An 18,116-nucleotide genomic window follows, 5' to 3' on the forward strand; every position below is an offset into this window, starting at 1 on the left:
CTCTGTGTGGCCGTGGCAATCTTTAGTCTTTTCTTCCACAACTGGCCCCTTCTGATCTAATTATGCGTGATTCGGATTGTACTTTTTCTTTCCCGAATGAACACTATACTTCCTATATCCTTGTCCTAGAGTTCTTTACCTTTCTGATAGAATATACCTTTCTCTCACTCCAAACACCAGCTTATTTAAAATCCAAGCATTCTTCAAGGCCATCCCATCTGCTACCTCCTCCTTTGGGCTTTTGCTTGAAAACCTCTTGCTATCTTTTACCTTAGTAGTTTGTCTACTATTACCTTTTACTGTATTATATACTTTAAGTCAGGGATGGTATCTTAATCACATTAGTATTTCTAGTGCACAGTATTTTTTCTGACTTCTGACTAGCTTTTATGATATCTTTGAGGCTGTGAGGTCATTGTTATATTTAGAATACATCTAATTTATCTTTTAACACATAGGTGAAGCTGTTCTGATTCACAGCAATATTTTGTTTGCTCATAGCAACATTTCAGTGTCATTGTCAATAACATTTTAAGATGTTTTAAGTAATTCAACAATTGATGTACTGTGCTTTAGCTCTTTTTATATATTTTATCTGTATTTCCTGTAATTTATAATTCTCTTCTTTGAAACTAGGCTACTGACATCTGTGATCCCAATCCAATCCCGATGCTTATGTTTTGTGTCTGCATGTATGAAAGACTTCCTGCATATCTCCCCAAGAAGGTGGTGCCCTTTCATTGTACTCTACATGACACTGTGTTGAGAGAGGTAAGGATATCTTTGGGGCCAAAATATACGTGGAGTTAAATATTTAAGTGGGTTTTAGATATTTCTTTCTCAACCCAAAATTAACAAAAGTATCAGTATGATAAAATAAGCCTTAAATGTTTTTCCTTCTGAACTAAAGGTATAGCAGAGTGAAAGGGAGAATTTTTCCTTAATAGCAATCATTACCTGCAATGAAATAATGACTCTTTCATTCATTTGAGGAATGGGGTGGGGAGATGGAAAATGAAAGTTAAGCACTTTGAAGGGAAAATCATTCAGGAAACTTGAGATCCATTTCATATACAAGAAGACTGACGCTGTAAGTAGAAACTTGTGATCGGAGTATGCTTGGCTTTCCTTTAGGGAACTTTACACATCTAGATGGATTTTGTTCAAATGAGGATATGGAAAGGGAAGTAATAATGAAAGCACTCCTGACCAGGGCCACCATTAATCCCACTAAAGGATTTTATATATGCTGGAGCTGCTAAATGTGTAACAATGAATTTTTTAATATGCAGGAAAAATTAAAAATGAAATTTTCAGTCCTGTGACCATGACAAAACTATATAAATATGTCCATGTTTTGCAAGTGTTTTCTTTGATTGAGTAATATCTTGTCAGGGATCATCAGCATCACTTTGGTTTTCAAACAATATGTTTCATATGAATACTTGTGAAATATGTTGAGCATACAGTTTTATTTCTTATATTTGTTTACGACTGTTCCTTCTACTAGTTTTCATAAAATCTTCAACCAGATTTATAGTTCTCTCCTTTCTCAGGACAGTCTGGGCTGTTAGAATCTTACTATGTACAGAAGTTAATTTACCTCTTTGGTCAGATAATTTTTATTCCTTGTCCTCAGGCTGTTTTATGTATTCCTCCTCATGTTAAGCTGGGGGAGTGGTAATTTGATACTTTTGATGCAAAACATGTCCATATTTGGTCTTCAAAAGATACATCCTGGTGTTTTGTAGATGTAACCTTTTTGAGAAAATAACTGTGCAGGCTCTGTGACTGTATGAGTGATGGTTAATAAGGATTCAGTTAAAAATCAGGAAAAACTCAGGTCCTTGTCTCGAAGTGTAAAGGGCTCAATTTAGGGAAAGGAAAGCCACTTCTACTGATTTTCTGTTAGCAAACATTGAGATATGATCCCTTTATTTATTTATTTATTTATTTATTATTTATGGCTGTGTTGGGTCTTCGTTTCTGTGCGAGGCCTTCTCTAGTTGCTGCAAGCGGGGGCCACTCTTCATCGCGGTGCGCGGGCCTCTCACTATCGCGGCCTCTCTTGTTGCGGAGCACAGGCTCCAGACGCGCAGGCTCAGTAGTTGTGGCTCACGGGCCTAGTTGCTCCGCGGCATGTGGGATCTTCCCAGACCAGGGCTCGAACCCGTGTTCCCTGCATTGGCAGGCAGATTCTTAACCACTGCGCCACCAGGGAAGCCCGAGGTATGATCCCTTTTTAAAAATTTTATTCCTTTCCCTTTTTTGTTGGAAAAAGAGATACAAAACTCTTCAGAGAACATTTTCAACAGTATTTTGTACGGTAATTCACTACGTGCAATGATAATTAAGGGCCTTGGGTACTCACTGGCCTAGAGCTGTAATTACAATGAAGAGGACTTTTGACTTCAGAATCAAATTTCTGAAGAGTTAGAAATGCTTTGCTTAAGCCTGCAGAAGATAGGAGAGGTCTGAATTAGATTTAAGCAGTGATTTATTTCACTTAAGTATTATTACTAGTTTTCTAATTCTGTACACGTTTGAATTTCTTTATGCCATTTGATTATTATTTTGAAAAAGTTAATAACACAAGCTAATTTTTAAACATAAATTTTATTTGTGATGTTAAAAATCAGATTAAAGCATATTAAAATGGAAACATGATTTCTTTCCACACTTTTTACTAATAATAATGTTCATACTTTAAGATTATAGATGCGATTCTACATAGAGCTTTTATTTTTCACAAATATAATAAACATCTTTTGAAGGAAACAATAAAAATTAAATAGAAATGCAAAATAAAATATCAATTACAACATGCTTAGATTTTGTATTTCATTCAAGAAAATCACTGATTTGGAAATTGCCGAGAATCTATGGCATAGTTTGCCCGTATGCATCAACACCGTAAATGACAGTGCCTAAGTAGTAGAATGTCATTCTTATCAACCCTTTCAACCTTCCAGTATAAAGAAAAATCTCAAGAAACGGCTACTGTAGTTGAAAAAGTATTTTTGTAGCTATGTGTCACAAATAGAATACTGGGACCATTAAACAATATAATGATCAGTGAAAAAATGTAGAGTGCAGTGATTTTCTGAGATACTTTTAAAAGCAATTGAACTATCTTTTTTTTTTCCTTTTTGAAACAAAATTTACACAGGAGCACAATAGTTAAAGAATGGCTGTCATTGCAAAAGGAGAATTGAGGTTCCAAAACTTGCTTTCTTTCCTTGAGCAGCTTTCCCTTCTCCCCATCTACCACTCACATGACCCCTACATGAAATCCTGGAGTTGGGTGGAATAATCTGACCACAGATGGGCCCTATGCCTTTGCATCATTTACTTATTTATTTATTTTTATATAAATTTATTTGTGTGTGTGTGTGTGTATGACATAATGAGAATGAGTAGCTTTCTTCAGATTTCAGGGCTGGTTATGGAAGTTCCAGGACTATAAACCAGTAACAGTTCATAGTACATCTACTATTATTTTCAACATTTCCTTCCAGAAAATGGAAATTAGCTCTCTGTGACTTAAAATCACTAGATCTGTTAATTAATACTTGAAATGCACACATACATACATAAAAAGTAAGACACTAGAGGAGTCTTGCTTCGATTGTTACTGAGATCTGTAAGCAGGTAAGCAACATGAGAGCCCCAAATTTGAGGGTAAACAAAGGGTAGAAACTCTTCGGCAACAACGTACTTGTCTTGGTGGTTACCAAAGTTCTTATTGAAATATAAAAGTAGTTAATTTATCTTTCAACAGATGTCTACCATATTCTATCTATGACTATAGTTCCTGGACTGCCTAAGTGCTGTCACCTTTTCCTTACTCTAATTTGGCCAACCATTCACTTCCCTCAGGTCTTCTCCATCCTCTGGATCAGTACTTTCCATGATAACTCTGTGTCGTTCTAATGTGTATATTTTTTAATCCCCATTATATTCTGCATAAACACTTATATACTCACATTTTTCATGAAATGCTCTCTAAAAATGAAGTAACTCATTCTCGAATATTCTCCATATCTTGGCATCAGGAAGGAAGGGACAGCCAACCCTTAGCTCTACTACCACTTCTAGATGAGGCCACCATTGTTTTCAGCCTGGACCTCTGATACTAAACCTATACTCCTTATAATGCTTTCTACCCTGAGCAGCCAGAGTAACCTTTTTGTAAATTGGATTATGTAAGTTCTCTGTTTCAAATTCTTTAAAGATTTCCCTTTGCAGTACAATTAAAATCCAAGTTGCTAACTTTGGATTTCAAATCTTCGATGATCAGGTATTCTTACATCTGTCATTTCCTTGACTGATAGCTCTTTCTCCCTGCCCACTTCTGGAAAAAAAACAATAATACACACACACACTGTCTTTGAACACAAATTCTGCTTTCTTCCAGTTACTACACTAGGAGTAAGTATTTTCATGATTAAAATATATAACTCTTTGATAAAAAAATAAGAAATGTTAAGTTGTATATTTTTAAAATTCATGATCTCATTTATACTCTTCTTCAACATAGATTCTACTGCAAAATTCAAGCTTGAAAAACATAGTATATAATGCTACAATTATCGGAAGAGATGCCACTGACTTCTCCCTCTCCCAAGGGAAGGTTGTGACAGTTTCTCCAAAGTAAGTGTTTTTTTTCTTTTAATTTTGCTTCATTGAACATATCAACCCTAGAGATTTAATGTGTGTTATAATTACAAAAGAGTGACCTGGATTTGTTTTTTTGTTTTTTTGTTTTTTTTAAAAAAATAAATTTATTTATTTTATTTATTTATTTTTGGCTGAGTTGGGTCTTCATTGCTGCGCGAGAGCTTTCTCTAGTTGCGGAGAGCGGTGGCTACTCTTTTCGTTGCGGTGCGCAGGCTTCTTATTGCGGTGGCTTCTCTTGTTGCGGATCGTGGGCTCTAGGCACGTGGGCTTCAGTAGTTGTGACTCCCGGGCTCAGTAGTTGTGGCTCGCAGGCTCTAGAGCGCAGGCTTAGTAGTTGTGGCGCACGGGCTTAGTTGTTCCCCGGCATGTGGAATCTTCCCAGACCAGGGCTTGAACCCGTGTCTCCTGCACTGGCAGGCGAATTCTTAACCACTGTGCCACCAGGGAAGTCCCTGGATTTGTTTTTAACAGATATATATGTATAATGAAAAGATCGCCACTGCTGATATAGATAAGTTATTCATATGTTACTGAGATTTCTCACCAATTTTGTTAAAACAATTCTAACAATATAAAGCATTTGCTTTTTATGCATGCATTTAATTTTAGTTTATTTTGCATGCATATGGTCCGTAGAGAATAGCCTCTAAGTTCTTTATGTACTATAGTCCCAGTCCAGGAAACTGGAACCAGTGTGTGCTAAATATATATATATATAATATTTAGTTGTTTCTGATTATAAATGCACTTCGTGCTCATTGTAAAAATTTAGAAACTATGAAAGAATGAAGAAAAATAAAAGTAAAGGCTAAAAATCTTACCTCAAAGATACCCCCAATGTTTCCATTTTTCTCTGTTGCTTCATAATCATTGTATATTTATGTATGGATGTATACATACATGTACACTCTCAAATTGTGATGATATTCTATATAGTCTCATTTTTATTTGATTCTGTTCACATGATACTTGTTTAGTGTTTCAATTACTAGCCCATTCTCAAAAATAAGGAACAAATGAAACCCTCAGAGAATAGTCTTGAGAAATTAAATACGAGCATAATATATAATTCTTCCTAGATCAACAAAGCCTACTTCATATATAATGTGTTAATGATGACAAATACTCTTATTACATATTACAACGATGATATGAGAATAGCTATGTCAGTACCACAGGAGTTGACAGATTTGATAACCAGTAATGGACTTTAACCAGTCTTAAATTTTAGTCATTGTCTTTGTATTCAATTATTTTTTCCTTGTGCAAAGCAACAGACTATAACTGCTAATTATCTTTTTGGTTTTTGAACTATACCTTAACCTGAATTACTTTTCACATGTAGTCTTTATTACTTCTGATATATCAAACACAGAAATAATTGGAAATGGGAGCCAGCTTTAATTGTATTTAAAATACGAAGAAACCCAGTTGCAGTAGTACATTTGACTTGTGTCATTAGCCTCTGTTCATTTTCTTCAGTTGCTGCTCCATGCTAAAGGAGTATATAATTTATAAAATCTGAATATTCATGGTTGAGACTATATCCAGATTGAATTAAATATGAGAAAAACAATTCTCCACTCACCTCTATGTATATTATAAATCAAATCCCAGAATAAAACTCTTTGTAAAAACAGCCCATTCGTTTTCCAAGCTATATTTCTTATATGTCTGTTATAAAACACAACTTTGGTAATACAAATTCATTTGGACATTGTCACAATACCATTTGTCTTCCCTCAGGACTTGATAAATGATCTCTTCTCTGCCCTTCAAATAGGATGATACAAGTGAAAAGGATTAAAGTCTCCCCCGACCCTTTGTTCACTCATAAACCTGATAGCCTCTTCCAGTATTTCAAAGTTCTCATGATGTGGAAATTCTTCCTAACAACCACACTAAACCTCTGATGTCTTAGCTTAAGACCATTATTCTTGTTAGTTAAATTAACAATTAAATTTATAGTTTCTATTATAAATGTAAAACCTGTATACCTGCATTGTTGAAAATTTGCACTTAACAGAAAAGTATAAAGAGGAAAACAAAAATTGTCTAGAATTCCATCAGATAAACACATTTAATTTATTCATTTCTTTCCAGTCTTTTTATATGAACAAGTATGTGTTTATTATAGCATATGCATAATTAGATGTTTACAAAGTAAACACATTATATATGTAAATATTAAAACAATATATGTTAAATATTTGTTATGTATGAAATCTATATAGCATACACTTTTATGTACCTTTTCATATTTAATCATTCTTGCAACCATACTAGTGTCCTCGTTTTACAAAAGAAGACATTGGGCACAGAGACATTAAATCATTTACCCAATTTTCCCTGCTATTAAATGGTGAAATAGAGATTCAAAACCAGCCAATGTAAATCCAGAGTTAGTACTCTTATTAAACTAACACCTGCAATACTGTGTGTGTGTGTTTGTGTATATCATATTCATACAAAGCCCTTGGCATTCAGTGAAATGTGACTTTGACTATTTTGTAAGAAATCCTGAAGATCCATGACATGTAATTATATCATTTTTGTTTCTTCAGGAGCTGGTTTGTGAGAATATTTCACTTGGGTGAACGTAATTCCCATTAATTTCTCAGCAGTGCTTTTTTCTTTGTATTCACCATTATACCTTTAATGGTCTGCATCAATATAGACATATTTATGAATATTAGCTTCTTGAGGTTTTTAACACATGCCAAGTGAACATTAACTGACCATATATCCATGTACACTTATACATGTAATCATGAATATATGTATTCATATTTTGACCATATTGTACATGTACATATATTCTTGTTTTCAACTTCTTTATCTTTTTTTAATCAAAATTTAATTTACATCTGCTTTAACAACTCAAATACAGAAGAGTTTAACATGCAAAGGAAATCCTTCTCCCCTCATATTCCCATCTCCAGCGATCCACTTCTTGAGTGCCTACTTTTAACTCTTTCAACTATGTCTAGTTTTAGTTCTTCCAATGGTTACCTCCATAAATATAAATAATCTGTATATCTTTGCCAGTATTTTTATTATGTCAATTTCAGAAATGTCTTGACATATAGCTATAATATTTGATGGTCTTGCTTACTTATTCCTCTAGATGGATCACCCTCCCACCAAACATCACTAGTTTTATCCTCTGTTCATTACTGTTCCAAGAGTAAAAATGTGTTTTGTAAATATTTCTTATGCAATCAGTGTACAAAGCATCTTTTGATTCTTTTTTTAAGCTGAGAAAATAAATTCTAAAGAAGTGCATAAAATCCTTCCTTCAAGTATACCACATTCTAGAGCACTGTACCTTTCATTCTTATTTGGACTGAGTGCTTTCCAGACCTACTGAAGAGCTTAGTATTGGGCATTCTATATTTCTCTTTGGATAGAAACTAATATCCTTCTCTTTCTTAGTGTACTCACTTATTTACTAAAAAACTTCCTTTATGAAACCTTCTAATAAAAAGTATGGGAGAGGTAAATTTCCTAAAATTTTTATTTTTAAGCATGTCTTTTGACTACCCTTACACTTGATTTATATTTTGCTTGGTATATTTTTCCAAGATGAAAAGGTTTTTCCTCATAACTCTTGAGATAATTGTTCCACTTGCCTCATGGTATTCAGTATTTGTGATGAGAAAGTCTACTATAATTCTGTTTTCCCACACCTCTGGACATTTTTAGGATCTTCCATTGTGTTGTGATATTGTTCCAGAATGCATCAAGGAGGGACTTTTTAAATTCACTATCTGGGTGCACAGTGAGTTCTTTAATTATGAACTTGTTTTTCATAAGCTCTGGAAAATTCTCTTAAATAATTTCTTTCATCATTCTCTCCCCTCCATTTTCATTGTTCTCATTTTCCAACCTTTAGTTGTTGGATACTACCTGTTAATTGGATCCTCTGTATATCCTATCTTATGACTCATATTTTTCAGCTCATTGCTTTTTTCTCTCTTTATCAACAAGCCTTCTTTTCCAACTGTTTCCTTTAGGAGAGAGAGAGATAGATAGATAGATAGGTGATCTCCTATATATATTTGTAAGAATACTTTCTTTTGCATTGAGTATCTCTATTTCATAGCATCCTGTTCTTAAACTGGAGTTATAATATCTTAATAAGCATCTCTGATTTTTATATTCTGACTTTTACATTCTCATCTATGGCCTGTATTATTTTTATTTTCTTTGAGATCAGTCGGTATGTTTGTTTATCTTGGTCTCAGTGATATAAAAATATCTTTTTAGACTAAATAATTTAAAAGACTTTGGTTTTTACACGTAGGGTTCAGAAAATATTTTATTTTCTTTAAAAAATCTGTAGGTTTATCATTATCAGATATTATATAATTATATATGTGCACCATATCCTGTCTTAGATTCTGTCTGAATCATGATTAATAATGGCTCTTTCTGCCAGTTGTGGATTTAAATTCCCTGAGATATCATTTATATAGAAAAGATTAAACAGCTATACCAGCATATAAACAAACATTTCTGCATCTAACTTGATGACTAAATTTAGCTCTAATCATAGAGTGACTGTCATAAAAATGAAAGTATACTTTTAGAAAACCATTCTGTTTCTTTTTTTCCTCATTATTCTTATTGAGCCATCTGGGCACTGACATTGATGTGTAATATATTTATTTTCCATCCCTTCCAAAAGCCATGTTGAAGTAGTTTATGAGGTACGTGTAATATCAAGGAGACTTTTTTTTAAATGAGGGGGAGGCAGTTGGAACAAAAGGAAAATAAAAGATAAGAAAATTAAGATAAAGTCCATAATTATGATACGCATCTGGAGACATAAGACACTTACCTGAAAAGGACAACCCACTTGATTCTGAAATTTCTAACACGCTCAGGAAAGAATCCTGGTCATTTCCATGCTTAAATATGACTACAAAATTTATAAAAGGAATATCTATACTCAGGAGAAGCTCAAATCTTGATGGTCTTAAAACCAGCTGTTGGCTTCATAAAAAGGATGCTCTATTTTAAAATGTTCCATAAAACTTAAGTATAGTTTCATAAATTTATTTACTAAGTGCATGTTATTTAGCTTATGGTCATTCTTGAACTCCATTTTTCATCACCTTCCATGGAGAGCCCATCCATTACCTCATCCTATTGATTTTACCCAATATATCTTAAATTTGACATCTTTCCCCTTATCTACGTCTTCTATGCTAATTTGATGTACTGTCATCTTTAAACTGGGCTACTACAATAGATTCTTAAAAGGCTTCTCTGCAATCCATTCTTTATATTAGAATGGCAATAATTTTTTTTTGATGTAAATTTGGTCATGTTACTCTTCTGCTTAAAATATTCCGATAGCTTTTCATCACCATTAGGATATAGACTGAATATCTCAACATGGCCCATGTGGCCTTTCATGGCTGGCTTTTAGCTACATCTTGCATCACTAACACCCTTGCTCTCTAAGCTTCAGCACCACTGGGCTTTGGTAATTTCTTCAAACACATCTTAATTCCTCATTTTAGAGGCCTTGGATGCCTTCTTTCATCCCCTACAAATTCTACCTAACTCATTCTCGTCCTCCATATCTTACCTAACATATCACTTCCTCTGATCCTTCAGACTGTATCACACTCTCCATTATGTGCCCTTCTATCACTTCATAGCACATACATAATTTGTAATTTTCACATTTATTTTATGATGACATAATTAACGTCTGCCATATCCTATAAAATGAAAGATCCAGGAGATCAGGAATAGTGTATTTTTTTTCTAATTACTATATCTCCAAAACCTAAAACAACATCTGGAACATTATAAATTATAAATATTAATTGAATGAATGGCTTTATCTAGTAATGAATTTTAGAATATCTAGAAAAATCCTAAATCACTCACAGGTATCCTAACACAGAGTTTGAGCCTATACACCCAAAAAAAGATCTCAAGGTCAAATATTCTTTGTTTTCAATTAAATTTAAGCCCATGAGCTTTTCGTAATAGCCAAGAAAGTGTCCTTTTGCAGAGGTTGAGGAGGTTAGTGATATTATATCTGAATAAAATCATCCCCATTCCTGCTGGTTGTGAGTTGTAATTTTCCCTAAGAAACAATTTTGAGAATATTTCAATTGATTTTGAAAGTCCTCCATTCATTTTACTCTATGCTGCTCCCTAAACTCACCCATTTAACAGAGATTCCTCAAAGGTTCTGGGGAAGTTAAGCCAAAGTATAATGCCGAGAGAATCTATTCCCATCTCCATTCCCAACTGTGTCTATCCTAAGGGAAGGTAATAGGTGATAGTTTGTACAAAGAATAACCGTGATATGATGTATAATGCTAACTGTGCTAAAAGCCAGCGAAAAAGCAAAGGTAAAAGGTCCCCACGGTTTACCACCCACAGCTGTGGCAGCAAGGCAAGGCAGAAAGACTCAGCCATTAAAGAAACATTGAGCCCATTTTTTATTCAGAGACCTCATTACTTATATAAACAGTGAAAGCAAGAGTTATCAAAGGGGCCAGATCTCCATGTCCCTTATGCAGAGCGACACCAAAACAACAGGGACCAGATGACTGCAACATGCATGGTAGGACACCTGTTGCTGACAGTCAATTTCATGCTGCAACTAAGCAGTTTCTAGCCTGTAACTCTACCCTGTAGGAGGATAGGCAGCAAGCCTCAGACCTCATCAGAATCTAGGAGGCAGTGAGAAACTGTCTGGTGACAGCCTCTCAGGGAAGATAGGGAGGCAAGTGAAAAATGTTCTTGTAGCAGTGCTTCCTGAAGCTCCGTGCTCTTATGTTATGGGAGGATCACAGAGCTTTCTGCCAAGACTTACATCCACTGCAGTTAAGCCTTGCATGTGTGTGGCCTGTGTTGTTATGCAGGGCTGCCGGGGTGCCATGGTTGACTCATTCCCCTAGAAACTGGGAAGTAAAATTTCCGAATCCATCGATTCTTTAACCATTTCACTATGGTTTAGACTAGAAAGTTGAAGATTAAATGAGATGGACATGTTTTCTTTATTCTTTCTTTTAATTAAGTCTATCTTTCAAATAAAAGTCATGCTACTTATATACCGTTATTTTGATTTGAGGTTCGAATTTTATTTTCAACCACAGTTTTAAGTATTTTTTGAATTCTTTGTCTTTCTCATTTTTCCCTCCATGTAATCAAAAGTCATTGATATAACTAAGAATGTGCCTAAACAGTAGCACAGAATGTCGTATGAAATTCACACAAAAATACATATATGATTTCCTGTGGCTAGCCCTTAGAAAATCCAGTATTGAGTAGATTATACATACATTTGGAAGTTAACTTTAGGTTTTACATACTGGATCAAGATGTTTTGACTGACAGCAGTAACTAGATTGTAGGCTTTCTAAGATCTGCAACAATCTTTAATTTTGTTGTAGAAGTGAGTATTTTGCAGGGTGTGGTTACTAGGCACATGCACTGAATAGATGCTTGCTGTCTTTTTTCACTACAATATTTTCGTTTTTATCTTTTGTTAAATAGAAACCGAATTACTGTCACTCTGAAATTTACCAGTCGCTTCCTCCATCCTGCTGAAGCTTCACTGCTATTAATTTCAAAACCTAAGAATGGAACAGGAGGTACTACGATGACTTTTGCTCTCAAGGGTGAAGTCCTCAATTTTAAAGCCATCGTAAGTAAATGTTACCTATTTTATATGTTTCTGCTTTTCTCAGGCCATGGAGTGTCCCAAGCACAGCTGTTCTTCTAAGTTTCATCTCCTGGCAGCTCTTGTTCTTTGAGATCATGTGTGTATACAGACACAGATGTGTACTTACTTACATTTGCACAGTTTTTGGCTTCTGTATCTCTGATATTTTTACTTTGATACTCTTTCTTTGGAAATAAGTCTCAATTTTATAATAGAAGTTGAAAGGACTTGTATTTTTTTAATTTTGTTTTTTAAATGTTTTATACAATTTTTAAAGGTTACTTTCCATTTATAGTTATTACAAAATATTGGCTATATTTGCCGTGTTGCACAATACATCCTTGAGCCTATCTTACACCCAATAGTTTGTACCTTCCACTCCCCCCCCACCTCTAGTAACCATTAGTTTGTTCTCTGTATCTGTGAGTCTGTTTCTTTTTGTGTTATCTTCGCTAGTTTGTTATATTTTTTAGATTCCACCTATAAGTGATATCATACAGTATTTCTCTGTCTGACTTATTTCACTTAACATAATGCCCTCCAAGTCCATCCATGTTGCTGCAGATGGCAAAATTTCATTCTTTTTTATGGCTGAGTAGTATTCCATTGTGTGTATGTATGTATATATATATATATATATATATATATATATATGCTGGACACTTAGGTTGCTTCCGTATCTTGGCAATTAATTAATTGTAAATAATGCTGCTATAAACATTGGGGTGCATGTATCTTTTCAAATTAGTGTCTTCATTTTCTTCAGATATGTACCCAGGAGTGGAATTGCTGCATCACATGGTAGTTCTATTTTTAGTTTTTTGAGAAACCTCCATACTGTTTTCCACAGTGGCTGCACCAACTTACATTCCCACCAACAGTGTACAAGGGTTCCCCTTTCTTTACATCCTCACCAACATTTGTTATTTGTGTTCTTTTTGATGATGGCCATTCTGACAGGTGTGAGGTGGTATCTCATTGTGGTTTTGATTTGCATTTCCCTGATGATTAGCAAGGTGGAGCTTGTTTTCATGTGCCTGTTGACCATCAGCATTTTGAAAGGACTTGTATTGAGTGCTATTTTAAGTTCAGCTTTTTAGGATTATATCTGTGCTTTTTATCAAGGAGTCATTCACTATACACATAGCAATTTACATGCCCTTCTGCCATGGAGACTTGTGATTTAAGTTAAAGCAGTCCCCGGGCCTATGTCTGTTTTTGTTTGAATTAAGGTTTGGTGGTTTACACAGTATAGAAAATGTTTCTCTTTTCTGATAGGAACATTCATCAATTTATCTTGAATGTCCTATGGAGCAAATCCATTAGAAGGATTACTAAGACTGGCATTTAGTGAGAGTTGACGATGTTCCAGGCAGAGTTCTAAGTGTTAATATCTCAAAGGGTGGGGGAGAAGGATTTTTAAACCTCTGTAAAATGGTTGTGATATTGCTTTGATTGACTTTGTGTAGCCATTAGTTTGTCTAAATATTATTTTCTACCGTGGATGTATGGTAAAGAAGTAAATTTATGTTGCCAGATTTCCATATGGATTACAAAGAATCGTAGGTGTGCAGTGGCTTGAGTGGGAAGAAAAGAGAATGACTCTAGTAAAGGCCACTTGTGTGAGGAGAGCATTAAGATGCTCACCTGGACAGAATGGCTTATTCAGTAAGGACACCCAGGACAGGGAGCAGGCATTTGATTGTCACTGAGATGTATATTGTGATCTTCTGATTTCCTCCTGAATAATGAACTCTTACACTTCCCAACCCTCTCACACAAATTCTCTGAAACAAAACATCGCTTTGCCACATGTGTCTAAGAGACACGGATGGTGTTAGCGTGTCATTATCATGGCTCTGGGGCAGAAAAGCTGACACTTGGAGCTTGTGTGATCTCTGTTTACTTCTCCATCTGGCTACTCATGGTCTTAGACACCAGGAAATAGTTTGGATAATAATGGAGAAATAAGGTAAGAATATGATTAGTCTAAAAATGTGGAATTCCTAGAATCTTTTCTTTCATGGAAGTCTTTTGGGTAATTTGAGTTTTAGTTTTATATATTTGTGCTTTTATTATAGTTAAAATATGTCAGTGTAGCCACCACATTATAAACGCAGGCGTGCCACAGTCACACACATTCCAACACAGATGTTCTTGCACTCACACACCAGTGTGCACATGCACACACACACATACACACCTGCCCCTTCCTTATGTCTTATGTATTAGGTATATATAAGATTGATTAATTTGCAAATGTAAAATCATACTCAGTCATTAACAAAATGAATTTTAAGGAAATCAATTTGGGAGACACTATTGTGACAGATCATTCAGTGATGAGGTATAATCTATTTTTATTTTTTCCCACCCAGATTTTAACAGTATAATGTTTATATAAATTAATATCACTATGGTATTTCAATGGACAGTTTTTTAGGTAATTTAAGTTTGTTTTTTATAATTGAGGATATTATTTTTTGTTATTATCATATTGTATGTTTTATTTATTTTTTTTTACCTTAGGCAACTATAAAATGCAAATCTCCGTGTTATAAATGGAAAGAAGTCACTGTGAATGTTAAAAATCCCTTCCACCCTGCTGGGGATTTCAGGTAAGTTATTGTTTTGACATAAATTCATTGCAATTAGCCATATTGAATCTTAAGAGAAGTATGTAATTTTCTTCAACATGAACTGTTTTGAGCAGAAATTTTATATATTTACATTGCTATAAATTTATAAGCATCAGCAGATAAAATAGAACAAATAATGAAGGTAAATCAGTTTTCCTTGAAATGCTATTTGATCTCTACAAAGCTAAGGCTGATCATATTAAATTTATGAATTTTGTCTATAAGCTTTCTGTTTATTGAGATTTACAATTCTTTCATTTTTCAAAATTTATAATTAATAGACTTTTTAACTTCTAATTTTATCCTATCTGTTAATTTACAAAAGTGAAATGTTGATTCAAGCGGAAAATTTATTTCTACCTAAAGCATCATGATTAATTAAAACTGCACATTAAACGTGCTTTTGTGCATCTTGAGATTTAGCAAGAACAATAACAACAGCATATATTTGAAATTAAAAGAGAATAAATTGCTTAAGTATTATTTAAGGTCTCAAGTAGAAAAATATCTTTCTATAAATTTACATATAAATTTACCTTACGTATTGCTTAAATTATGAACTCTGTTTCCACCAGCTTTAAAAATCAAATCCTTACAGCAATACTTGTGTCGAGACTAGAAGTTGTATGTATGCTTATTATTTTAGTAGTTGATAATTTCCAGTTTTTAAATCACTATATGTCTAGGCTTTTGGTAATTTCTTATTAACAATATCATTTATTGTTGACAAAACAAAAATTCTTTTTTTAAAACAGTTACTGGTGAATTTATGGTTCCCATGTTCAGTGAGGGAGAATTTTTTTTACCCTAATTTTATTAAAGTGTTATATCAGAATGTAAGGAATAAAAAATACAAGAATATGTGGCATTAATCCAGTATTAAAATATGCCCTTAAATGAACCAAATGACTGCAGTTCTTCAGAGGAAATCAGGATTGAACATGTTTAGACTTATTCTAGTGGTTGAACTGAAAGTAAATCTCAAAGTTCCTGGAATTGGTAGAATATTATAATTGTATGTTTCTCAAAAAATTATAATATTTTATTGTTATTTTATGGTTTATCTCAGATTGAATTAAAATTGTTACTTCTTGTGAGGAGTGCATGGTTTGATAGAGGACAAGATTGTTAATTGGGGACTTTTGACTCCTTCCTCTCTTATTTGAATGTGGCCCTCAAACTTAGGCAATGGGCATATGAACTCAAAAATTTAAGGCCAATCACAAAATTTGTAAAATCAATATTTTACTGTAAACATATATTACTTTTAAAGATAAAATATAATAAAAGAGAATGAATAAGAAAGGAAATTTAAAGCCAAATAATTCATATAGAGATTATTTTAATGTTATAAACAATATAACAATAAATGACCTAGTTTTTCATATTATACTTACAAAAATGATCAGGATTTGCTTATTATTAATAATCTCATATTAAGTGTACTTTAAAGTAAAATTTTAAATTTCATATATTTTCCAAAAATTTATATGCATCACAGTGATCAGATTTGATTCTACTTTGTCAAAATTTAATATTCTTTTTAACAAATAAGGTGACCCAGTCTAGATTTTAAAAAAAATTTTTTATTGAGCTGTGGTTGATATACAATATTATATATTCTGGTATACAGTACAGTGATTCACAATTTTTAAAGGTAATGCTCCATTTATAGTTATTATAAAATATTGGTTCTGTTCTCTTTGATGTACAATATATCCTTGTAGCTTATTTATTTTATACATGGTAGTTTGCAATTCTTAATCCCCTATCCAGTCTAGATTTAACAGAAACAGGATTAGCTCCCACACCTCTGTGTACCAGATCAGTAGTTCTCAAATTCCTCTTTAGCAGGATGCAACTATTTCATGCTGTATAATTCTTTTTTACGTGTTGTAAGCTTTGGTTTACTAGTATTTTGTTGAAAATTTTGCATTTATAACCAAAGGATTTACTAGTGTAATTTTCTTGTGATGTCTTTATCTGCTTTTTGTATCATCAGTACTACCCTCAGAGAAAGATTTGGGAAATGGTCCTTTCCATTCTATTTTTGGGGAGAGTTTGTGAAGGATTGGTATTAATTCTTTTAATGTTTGGTAGAATTCACAATTGAAGCCATCTGGGTCTGAGCTTTGCTTTTTGGAAAGTTTATTTTATTACTAATTTCATCTCTTGTTATGGCATACTCAGATTTTCCATTTCTTCTTGAATCAGTTTGGTAGTTTGTGCCATTGTAGGAATTTATACATTTCCTCTAAATTATCTAAGTTGTTGGCATGGAAGTTTTCACAGTATTCCCTTATAATCCTTTTTTTTCCCCCTGCAAAGGCAGTAGTGATGGCCCTTCTTCCATCCCTTACTTTGATTTTTCTCTCCTTTATTCTTGATCAATCTAGGTAAAGATTTGTTAATTTTATTGATCTTTTGAAAGACCCTTCTTCTAGTTTCCTTGATATTTTCTATTGTTTATCTTTTTTTAAAAAAACATCTTATTTTGAGGTATAGTTGATATGCAAAAAAACTATACATTTAAAGTATACAATTTGATGAGCTTGGACATATGCATGTACCATGATACTATCACGACAATTAAGGCAATAAACATATCCATCACTTCCAAAAGTTTCCTTGTGTTCCTTTTCTCTTTTTTTTTTTTTTCCTTTTTTGTGGTAAGAATTTTTAACATGAGAATTGCCCTCTTAACAAATGTTTTAGTGCACAATACCATGTTGTTATTTATAGGCGCTATGTTGCATAGCACATCTATAGTACTTATTCATCTTGCATAACTGAAACTTTATACAACAACTCCCATTTCATCCTCTTCCCAGCCCCTAGCAACCACCACTCTATTCTCTACTTTATGAGTTTGACTGTTTTAGATACCTCATGTAAATAGTAACTTAATTCCACTGAGATTCACAAAGTGTTACTCTTACATAGCTCTATTCCCTTCCCCCTATTTTGTGTTTCTTTTGGTCATATGTATTATATCAATAATGTTACAATAATCAGTAATATTACATAATATTTATGAATATTTCTTTTTATTTATTTTGTATATTTGTTATGATTTTAAGAAAACGGAGAGAAAAAAG

General features: G+C 33.4%; 1 protein-coding gene across 1 annotated transcript in view; it reads left to right on the plus strand.

Annotated features, from left to right (window-relative positions):
* The window catches only part of CFAP47 (cilia and flagella associated protein 47), a 431,032-nt gene that overhangs the window by 164,152 nt on the left and 248,764 nt on the right, over positions 1-18,116 (plus strand). The window contains 4 exon segments of the mRNA XM_082377789.1: positions 637-771; positions 4,541-4,653; positions 12,211-12,361; positions 14,909-14,997. Coding sequence (XP_082233915.1) covers positions 637-771; positions 4,541-4,653; positions 12,211-12,361; positions 14,909-14,997 — 488 coding nt within the window.

The sequence above is a fragment of the Balaenoptera borealis genome, assembly GCF_965194805.1.
Source record: "Balaenoptera borealis genome assembly, chromosome: X".
In the NCBI taxonomy this organism is placed as follows: Eukaryota; Metazoa; Chordata; class Mammalia; order Artiodactyla; family Balaenopteridae; genus Balaenoptera; species Balaenoptera borealis.